The sequence below is a fragment of the Amblyomma maculatum genome, chromosome 1 (assembly GCF_055883805.1).
Source record: "Amblyomma maculatum isolate TAMU_Amacu chromosome 1, ASM5588380v1, whole genome shotgun sequence".
Lineage (NCBI taxonomy): Eukaryota > Metazoa > Arthropoda > Arachnida > Ixodida > Ixodidae > Amblyomma > Amblyomma maculatum.
In genome coordinates, this window is record NC_139344.1 from 363,375,328 (window position 1) to 363,386,045 (window position 10,718).

Consider the following 10,718-nt stretch of genomic DNA (forward strand, 5'->3'; position numbering starts at 1 on the left):
AAGAAAATGCGATAGAAATCGGAATCAGGAAGCTCCTCCCACCGAGGGCGACCGCCATATTGAAATTCTCGTGTGACGTCACAGCAGATACGCGGCAGAGCGTCATCTGCAATGCAGGCTGCAATATCAAAATACACGTCTCTTTTATTTTTTGGGCGATTGGCACAGGGGTCGTCTCTCATGCAGAAATGCTTGATGAAGATTTTACCGCAAGAAAGCGATATAGAGTAAGGCATATTTTCTTCAGCATAAGGCACGATCACTGTTATATGTTCCTTAGCTTATCGACACACTGATCTTAATTTACGAAGGGTGAAGTCTTGTCTCTGCTCATTAAATATAACGTTCCTATTTCATTTGAATAATTCAACTCATTTGCTTTGGAGTACTGATTGCTCACCATGGTGGCATGAGCAGAACAGGATGCTACTTTAGAGAGAACAGAACATCATCTTTGGATTAAAAATTTTATTAGAAAGTTGCAAGAGCTGGCACAACATTCTAGCTTGCCTGCTCTTCTACCTTCCACGTGAAGCCTTTCAGTACCGGACTAGGTGTCAGAAGACATAGCTACTGGCATCAATTTTGTGTGTTAAGACTTGACGGCCTAAACTCCAAAACATCGGGACGAATTTAGTTCATTGCCGCCTAGGAATATATAAATTTCGGTGTCATGCGCACCTTAATTTTTGTCCCGGCGTAGGGATCCTCACTGGAGCAAGAAAAAAACGACCCACTTTAGTTATTCATTATCTATCGATTTGGACCAATGTTTCAGCTCCGTTCCACCAAGAATATACAAACAAATAAACAAACAAATAAAACAAGCAATATAAAGAAAGGAGCGTAGTTATCTAGACGGTTGTTCTGAGTAACACATAACACGAAAGCGCAAAATCTTATCGCAATTCCTCTGTATAGTGACCCTATTTCGTATTTTCTTATCTTTCGCGTATTTATGTGGCATAGTAGGATCGCATGGGTACATTTGAAATCGGCTGAATTCGACAATACTTCGCATATGGTGATCCGCCGACCATTGTTCGAGCGCTTTATAATACAAGCCTACTGGACTCAGTACGACTGAATACCTTATGCTATGCTAAATTATACGTTTACCTTTCAAAACCCGTGTGTGTACTTTTTGTTCTATTTGTTGTTTTCCGTTTCCGTAGGAAGGTGATCCTCTGGCGCTGAGAAAAAAAAAACAAAACAAGTGAAGTTGCGAGCCTTGTTACAATGTGCAGAAAAGCTAAGCTTTTGTTTGCTTTCCTTTTTGCGGCAGTTACCTTCCGGCGTAGCTAACGTATGGCGATGCTATCGTTGCTTGGGGTTTAAATTCCCGACACCGCACGTGTGTTGTATGAAGGCTGCCGTGGTTAAAGTCATCACAGCCATTTCAGCTAAGTGAGGTTCTGTCAAGGGCATTAACATTGCAGAGGACATGTTTTTCTTTCTATTCCTTCATAACCAAAATACATTACACGTGTAAGGGATTCGACCTATAGCGGGGAACAGCCGCTGAGCCAACACGGTGGGACATTGCAGACGTGACGTGTAGGTATTTTACGCGCTAGCGGGGGCTATATAATGAGGTATATATAAAACAAAACAAAACAATTGCTATGTTATCTGCCCTCTGTTCCCTAAGACCAATGTATGCGGCCACATCTGTGGAAGTAGAGCAAGCATAAGAGTACAACCCGGCAATCGGGAGCTACGCTACGTAACTTATGCAGGTAGTTTAATTCGTTTTGTTATTTTTATGTAGAGAACACAGCGGTAAGGTACTTGGAACAGGGAATTTTATCCTGTCAACCACACTCAGGCCAACGAGAATAAAAGACCGTGGTTGAGATTCCAGTAGTACTATTTCTGTTTGCCAACCATGAAAGTTTAAGCGAATGTGCGTAACGGATTGCAGTAAACAGTCTGCTATTCAAGTGCCCCAAAGCCAAGAATGCTTTTTTCTCCTAGATTGCGTTTTGCCACGCTGTGCGCATTCTACTTATGCCAAGCTACTGCCCCGGTAGTCAGCTCCCAGACTACCAGTAAATCTGGGTCGGAGGATCTCGACACTTCTGAGATAAATCAAAAACCTCCTGTTGCCTTGCTGATTTCACAGCTTCTAAGATACAAGCCGTGTTGATTGAGCCTGATTAGAACCAAATACATCCCTTACTGGTAAATATTGGGCACCATGGGTAAAGAACCTATGTTGTTGAATCCATAACTCCTATCAGGTGCTAGAAATGGACATACAGTGCTTGGTGATTAACAAATCCAAGGGTTTAGCCTAGTAGAATAGATTTCAGAATAATTACAGCTTCAAATAATGCAGTAGTGGCAGTTTACGAAAATAATGCGTTCAGGCAAGCAACATTTGAATGTTAGTTTATGACAGAATGTTAGTTCAATGTACACCCGTGCGCAAAAGTGCAGGGACCTTGCGTTTTGGCAAAACTGCAAGTCAGATTTTTTTGACGGTAAAGCGGTTTTTTCTAAGTTATGCATAGGGAAGCCTCACTAATATGCTTGCCACATTGCCGAAGCAAATTTGTCAGGTGAATTTGTTTTTACAGAAAAATAATAATTGTAGCGGTTCATGTGGACTCTCCTATTTTGCGCAGGGATGTACTATTGTTATAGTCTTGTGCAGTGAGTCAACTATATAGCGCACTTTATTTGATGTTTCCAACAGCGATTACGTGGCTACTGATGCCCGCAAAAAATGCACGACGAATATTTCCATTATGTTATTGTTTCTGGTTAAACTTATTCTTTCTGCACACGCTTCCTCGGTCGGCTCTACTGGAAGGGATTCAGCGAGTCTCCGTTGAATTTGTGGAACACCTTACAAAGCGGTTTCTGTATTTGCCTTATTCTTTAGCACAACTCGATGGTAAACATACCGATATAAATAATGTCATGAAGTCCAACATGCTCTAACGCGTCATGGAATAATGGCAGCGCTACTTCCTTCTTTTCTGTTACAGTAATATTTTTAGGTCCTTTTATAAAGTAATTAAAGTTGTTTTAGAGCATTTGTCATACACTACAACCTGCTTTGTGTTTTCAGGTACCATCCGAAGGAACCATAGAGCAAGTAAGTGATGAAAACATGCAAACATTGTGCTGGAATCGGTGCCCTTTCTTCTCTGTGATTGCTCTAGGCTTCGGAATGATCTGCATCACGAAGTTGAACATGCCTGAATTATTTGGTATAATGTGCGCAGAGAGTTATTACCGTTATGGGGAAAGACAAAAAGTTTGTTTTGCTTAATCAGAAGCTGTCAGTAGAGCACACTGCGCGAAGTTTAAAACTCTGAGGAAAGAAATGCAAGACGTTTCCGGCCGTGCAAAAAGCTATTTTCGAATTCTTAAAATGAGCTTAATATATATATATATATATATATATATATATATATATATATATATATATATATATATATATATATATATATATATATATATATATATATATATATATATATATATATATATATATATATATATATATATATTTATTTATTTATTTATTTATGTATTTATTAAACATTTTGACTTCTGTCCTACCGCCAGGAAAAGGGAAACACAAGCATGCATGAGGGACAGTTAAGCTTCACCTTTTAGAGTATGACGCGATAGCGTTGAGATCTTCCGTGCGCGGCTCTCGTTTCATGCTCAGATAAGAGTGTATGCACATTGCTCCTCGCCTAATTCCAATCCCCTAATTAGCACCCGTAATATTTCACACGCAATACCTACCATACAGTCCGGAGCTACCATATTAGGGGAAAAACTAGCCAGCGCAATATGAAGCCCCGCATTAACCAAGTCCTATGAACATGCATATGTGGCTCTGATCAAGCGTGTTTGTCCCGATATCAAGGGTGCAGGATGGATCCCGGGACAAACCGAAAGCCCGTTCGCGGTGAAACTGCGCCTCGCACGCAAACTTACGTAATGTGTCGACTTTGTCTCGTGTCAAGTTTTAGAAACGTGCGCGGTTCGGCTGTTCATGACTTTAAGTTCAAATGGTATGAGACTGTAGTAACAGGGCGTTAGTTGATTTAGTCCTCTCGAACCCGTTGATTCAGCTTTGGTATGAAGCGTGACAGAATCCCGTATGTCTTATATTAAAACGTGCCTTGAGATAAAAGGCCCATCAGTACGTACTCAATGTGCGCAGTTTAACCGCAAACATGCCAGCTGTAGGGCCTGAAAAGTTTCTCAAATCTCGACTATCAGTGGCCAGAACATTATGAATTTCCTCTGCTGTTTTGCTCTCATCTGCCGCTAACCGTCTTGCACCACAAAAGCCTATGTAAGTTTTTATGTTACAACTTGTACCTCTGGTTAACGCACGGTTATGTCCTGTCTGAAAGCTGCAGTATTCTTGGCATCAACAATATTTCGAAAGAGTGTTATATGAAATCGACCGGCATTTTCTTTTATCTCAGCCGACCTGGCAGAATCCGAGCAACGCGCCACCGTGGGGTGCAGTGGTTAGGGCGCTCAACTGCACTGCCCAAGGATGCGGGATAGAATCCAGGCCGCGGTGGCCTCTTTTCGATGGAGGCTAAAAGTGCTATGCGATGTTATTCCATTATAAAGAACCCCCGATGGTCTAAATTTTTGGAGCCCTCCACTACGGCGCCTCTCATAGGATCAGTTGCTTTGGGACGTTAAACGTAGACCAAACCAGAATCCAAGCTACGCGTTTATTATGTAGAGACGCTGGGTAAGGCAATCACAAATATTTTTGACAAAAGGTACTTAGCCGTACACATGAATAGAATGTCGTAAAAACATTGCTTATCACAGCAGTACATTTTGCTGGTCTTTAATAAAGTGTCACTATTTTGCGCACTGAGTTCCAGTACCTCCGCTTCCTTTTCAGTATCCCCGTCTTGCACTGAAAGCTTTATAATAAAATTATTTTGAACTCGGTTTTTCACTTTCAGTGGATTACAGTGTCAAAGGCCTTGCGATCAGATAAAGGTTTTAATTGTTTCGATCTTCTAGTTAGGCCAGCATGCTTAATACAATTTGTAACTTTAAGTTTTCATTTATTGCTTACGTGTGATGTTTCTCTTTGCAGCTTGCAACGTTGTTTCAGGACATCGCGGCGGTGCGGGACATTAACCCCGATCCCATCTTCAAATGTCTCACAGCAACGCGCACCTGTCTTGATTTAGACCCTCCCCTGGCGACGTACCGATGGGCATTCCATATAAACGGAACTGACGATATGTAAGCTATCCGATTCAAGCAATCGTTAAGTCTGGACGTCTCTCGCAAGAGAAGTCATGCAAGTTTATAAGTTTTGGCAGTTCCTCTCATGCAGACCTCGGATACCTAGTCGAGACATTCGGACTAAAATGAATGATTAAGTCTCTTGCTGCACTCCTCGGAATACAGATCAATGAAATACCACCGGCTGTATCAAGCCTACACCAGCGATTGACACCTTATAACCGGAGGCGCATATGTGGTCATTTTCAACCCTTATCACAAACTAGCTACCAACTTGGTTACTAGCTGGTTCCTAAGCATTAATTCAAATTTTCCTCGCCACCCTGAACGCTGCACTATTAAAGGCGTATTTTCGACGTATGACTACGACAACGCCACCTATGGCAGCTTTTGTGCCACACTCGGCTCTTAAGCTTTTACAGAAAAAGCTAGAATCTATTTTCTGCTCTGTGAGCTTGGATTATCTCCAATAACCTATACTGTTTCAACACGGTCTACCTGCGTTCGGGTGAAGGTGTAGCAGCAAAAATGGCTCCCCTCTGCTTTAAAGTTTCAAGCCAGGAACCCCTTCCCTGGATATCTACTTGTAACGCGGCGTCTCGGAGGTCCACCGAGAATTAAGCTTTATATTTCGACTCACCTGCAAACTATTATTCACATGAACTTTAAATTATGGTAAAATCATGATAGTACTAAATTTATAAAAGGACCGGTATGGCACGTAAGGAGCTTTTTCATGATGCCTGAAACTCATAGATCATACGAAACTAAAAACTGGCGTGAATCAAACCCTTTTCCTTCCACTGTTTAAATCACGTTCCCTGAACTGCACAACACAGTGAATCTGTGGCAGTATCACTGTGAGGACTGCTATTTGAATTGAATACTGAAGCACAGTTATGGTCTTGCTTCACATTGCTTCTTGGCGTGCCTGCTACAGCGATTGTTACTTTTAGTTCATTGCTAGGCACATTGTATCCATTAGGTGCTATCGACAAAGTGTCAAAGTAAGAACATAGTTCCCTGCTATTTCAGCCACATGTTGATGTGGTACCATCTACTGTTTTCTGCTTTAGAGCAAATATAGGACCTGTCACCTGCGCCAAAGCAGTGAAAATAACGTACATAAAATCTACACTTATGCACATAGAGTATTTGTTCTTACAAGTCGCAGAGGTAGTATAGTAGTGGCCACAGCATGAACACAGTAAAGTAACTCGCTATCCATTGCGTGGCGATTTCAGTGGGGATTAACGAGTTAATTGACTTTCTAGTAACCACTTAAATAAGTCTTTATCGATTGCTAGCCTCGATTTCTCGTTCTGAAAGACTACCGTCTAACTCTTTCTTTTAACCTTGTTCACGCAGAAAGTATGTTGACCTACATTACACATCAGGTAGCACCCCTGATACAGTTAACACCGTTGTAAATTCAGGTAAGACAAGCTGCTTTTAAGCATTTCGGTTCTACTTAAAGCTTAGGTGTTCCCTCACTAAACTTAAATCAGTTTTAGCTCTGTATAGGCCAGGCCTGCCGTGCAACCAAATGCGCAAGTGTGCCACCGGTAACGAAAAATAGATTTAAACGAACTGTGAGATAGTAATTAAGTGCCAAACAAACGAAATTTTATTATTTCGTTACATTGCAAATCTTAATGCATGTTGTTAGCAAGTACGAGCTTCAAGTAACATTTTTGCGTTCATAAGTCGGGAATATGTGTACATTTGTGAAATATGCGCGCATTTGCGATGTGTGCATATAGCGATAGAAAAATAAATAAAAGTAACCGCAACGAACTGACGTGGTCTGAAGTGTAAGAAAACGTGGATGGTCGGCCTGCCGCCTTACATGAAAAATACCCAGGAAACACCGCTACAGCACCGAGAAAAAGCCAGTGCTATTTCTGAGATAGGAATAAAATAATCGTAGAGATTTCCTTCCAGCTGCTGTCATCAATTTAGGTGTTAATTACGCGAATTTATTACAGTAAGCTTTCGGCCATATTAGGATAGGAAATTATCACGCCCCCTTCCTTGGAATATCCACAAACGTGTTTTGCATGATTCTCTTGTATAGAAGGTTAAAAGTATTTGTTTAGTGACTTTGGATCTTACAGATTTGAGAGTCTTATACGTGCCAAATTATGAAAGCTTGCGGTCTTCAGAATGCTGATGGTGAAATGAAAAAGTCGGTTTAGATATCAGCAGAAAATAAGATACTGGACAATCATTGGCCTGACACTAGGCATCTAAAATATTGGTGCAGTTTTCTGTTACTCTAGTCGATTGCTTCGCAAGCTGCCTGAGCTCCCTCTTTCCTGGCGGTGTCTCGTCAAGAGCAGCCTGAGCTAGTCGAACAGATGGCGTTTCGTGTTCAGATTCAAAGATGCCACGTCATCGTGACTTCGTCTGACAGCTTTTGATTTGCATTCGATTTCGTTCTTTGCGAATCAGATTTGTGTTCCAGTCGGTGTGTCGCTAGCAGATATGCATTCGACTGCGCACTGAAGCAAGCGATTCCGCATATCATTAGGTTTCGAAAATGCTATGTGCACACTCCTCATCTTTGAGCTGATCACACTAACTGGCGTCCTGAAGTGCGTCATTGTGTCAGCACCTGTGTTATATAGATGCTGGGGATGCACGCTCTTGCCTAGTATAAACGAAGACGAAGTTTGTTGAGATATGAATAAGTCATTGCTTGGTATGGCCTCTGATGATAATGGCACTAATAAAGTATGTATCCTTGTTAATATTCCGAGTTGTTTATTGAATTTACTATTTGCATCACTATTTTGGGCGTTAATCGTATTACGCTCACAGTAATATCAACACCTCCTCATCTGTACGCCTATTGTTACTGCTGCGCGCTGTGTGCTGAAACTATACCGATAAAGATACATCTACGCTGCTTCACTGACGTACTACAGTGCATTGTCACATTCAAAAGCATTGCACTGCATCCTGCTTCAAAGAAATGGCGCAAGGGCAGCGGACGTACACCTTTGCTTATTTGAGTAAACGGCAAAATTGTTATATATAGTTATGGAAAATATATATGTATGCCGGCAAAGGTCATCTCATTCCCGAATTATTTTGGCCTTCATGGTAAATAGTACCAATACTATCGCGGTTTTCGCAGCTGCTAGCATATTATGCACATGTTGCGAGGAAAAATGAAAATTAAACTAATGCGCAATGGAATAGTGCCTGACGTGATATTTTGTAATTCAGAATGCTTTGACTTTGCAGACACCAGCAATTCTGATATTACCCGAATCCTGTACACTGACTTCAAATCGTGTGCCGTCTTGGAAATGGAGAATTTCTGAAAGCGTAAGAGCAGTTTTTCCCCTTAACGTATTACATTCATTACACTACAAAGGTGAAAAGCAGTTCTTTCGAAATTGCCATTGCAACTGGAAAACCCCAGGTATTTTCGCAATTTACGACTAGGTTTCATGGCTCAGGTACTACGGAGGGTGGACTGTGAAGTTTGTTTTACGTCCATGCATTATACAGAAGTCCGTTTTACTGAGAGAGAGGTCGAACACGAAAATTTCGTTTGCGACATCAAATAAAAGTAGCGCATAGATCTGCTGGCATTCGTAACTGGAAATCTTCCCAACAGCTTGCGAATCAAGACCAGTGAAAAGCAATCACAAAAAATGGAAAACTGGGCATGGAAAGGCTCCTAAAAACTTCGCTGCCGTTTTACCAATTCAGCTCCGGTCGTATTAGCTACAGTGGCGACACTTTCTTGAAAACGAAATTTTCTTGCTGAATTTCAAGAGGTAACGATTAAGGCAGCATTACTAATTCTGTCGTTTTACGCGAATAAAGCTTGACATCTAGATAACGTGACACTTTTGGCGCTACAAACGTCCCTGCCTACAAGTACTGTTTCTTAGACCCTCCGTCCCATTAAACAAAATGAATTAGCCGTAGTATCTTTGACAAGGCTGCTTTTTATTCGATAACAAATGTTTCGTAATGTACCCCAAATAAATATTTGTGTTACTGTGTTTTGAAACTGAAAGGGGGAGATAGAAAGCAGCGATGTTAACCGGAAAGTGTTCCCATTGGTTACCCAATAGTGCGTTCTGATGCGATGCTTAGGCGTGCCGAGTGTCATTACTATATGTTACCGAACTTTTCAATTCGTGTTTTATAAGTTTGTTTTCTTAAAACATGGCAATGGCGGCTACACTTACTTTCCTTGTTTTTAGAGTGCACACTCTGGGTCCGCCTGCAACAAAGAGACTCAGTTCCTGAAGAGTGCGTAGAGAATCACATCGAGTTGTGTGGGGAAGGCGTTAGCCTCTATGACAAGGAGACTTGCGGAGAAGAGAACGCCTGAGCACTTGGCGCTCAGCGGCTGTCGCCAGCTGCCGCATCATCACCGGACAGAAATGTATCTGGCAGAATAAAAATTGCTTTAGGGTGCAGTGTTCGTTGGTTGTTTTGTGGGGTTTAACGTCCCAAAGCAACTCAGGCTATGAGAGACGCCGTAGTGGAGGACTCCGGAAATTCCGACCAACTGGGGGTGTAACTCCGCTGGACAGGCCGCCATTGGAAACTGACCCTGACAACGTTTAAAGCTAGAACCCTAGCTAGTGAAGCTAGTTTAGCAGCGCTGTTAGAGGAACTAGAGGGTATGAAATGGGATATCATAGGGCTTAGTGAGGTTAGGAGGCCGAATGAGGCATATACTGTACTGAAGGATGGGCATGTACTGTGTTATCGAGGTTTACCAGAGAGGCGACAACTAGGAGCAGGGTTCCTTGTCAATAAGTATATAGCGGGTAATATAGATGAATTCTATAGTATAATTGAGAGGGTGGCAGGCATCGTTATTAGGCTTAATAAGCGATATAAACTGAAGGTTGTACAGGCCTATGCACCTACATGTAGGTATGATGACCAGGCAGTTGAAAGCTTCTACGAAGATGTAGGATCGGCAATGCGAAAAGTAAACATCCAGTATACTGTACTAATGGGCGACTTTAATGCCACGGTAGGGAAAAAGCAGGCAGGAGACCAGGCAGTAGGTGACTATGGCATTGGTTCTAGGAATAGCAGGAGGGAGTTACTAGTTGAGTTTACAGAGCGCAATGACTTAAGAATCATGAATACCTTCTTCAGCAAACGGAAGAACCGGAAATGGACATGGAAAAGTCCTAATGGGGAGATTAAAAATGAAATTGACTTCATAATGTGTTCAACCCCCGCCATTATGCAAGATGTAGAGGTAATCGGGAAAGTGCGATGCAGTGAACACAGGATGGTGAGGTCCCGAATTAGCCTAAATCTGAAGAAGGAACGCAACAAATTAGTAAGAAAGGAACCCATCAACGAATGAGTGGTGTGGGGGAGGGCGGAAGAATTCAGGATCTCGCTACAGAATAGATATTCAGCTCTAAACGAGGATGGCGACATTACCCTAGAAGCAATGAAAA

General features: G+C 41.9%; 1 protein-coding gene across 1 annotated transcript; it reads left to right on the forward strand.

Moving 5' to 3' along the window:
* The first annotated feature begins 2,252 nt into the window (after nt 1-2,252).
* On the forward strand, nt 2,253-9,678 carry LOC146207979 (uncharacterized). The gene is made up of 6 exons (XM_084577904.1): nt 2,253-2,270; nt 3,080-3,106; nt 5,105-5,256; nt 6,628-6,695; nt 8,512-8,595; nt 9,489-9,678. Exons 1-5 carry the CDS (start codon nt 2,253-2,255, stop codon nt 8,589-8,591), a joined length of 345 nt encoding a protein of 114 aa, XP_084434030.1. The 3' UTR covers nt 8,592-8,595; nt 9,489-9,678.
* The last annotated feature ends 1,040 nt before the right edge of the window (nt 9,679-10,718 follow it).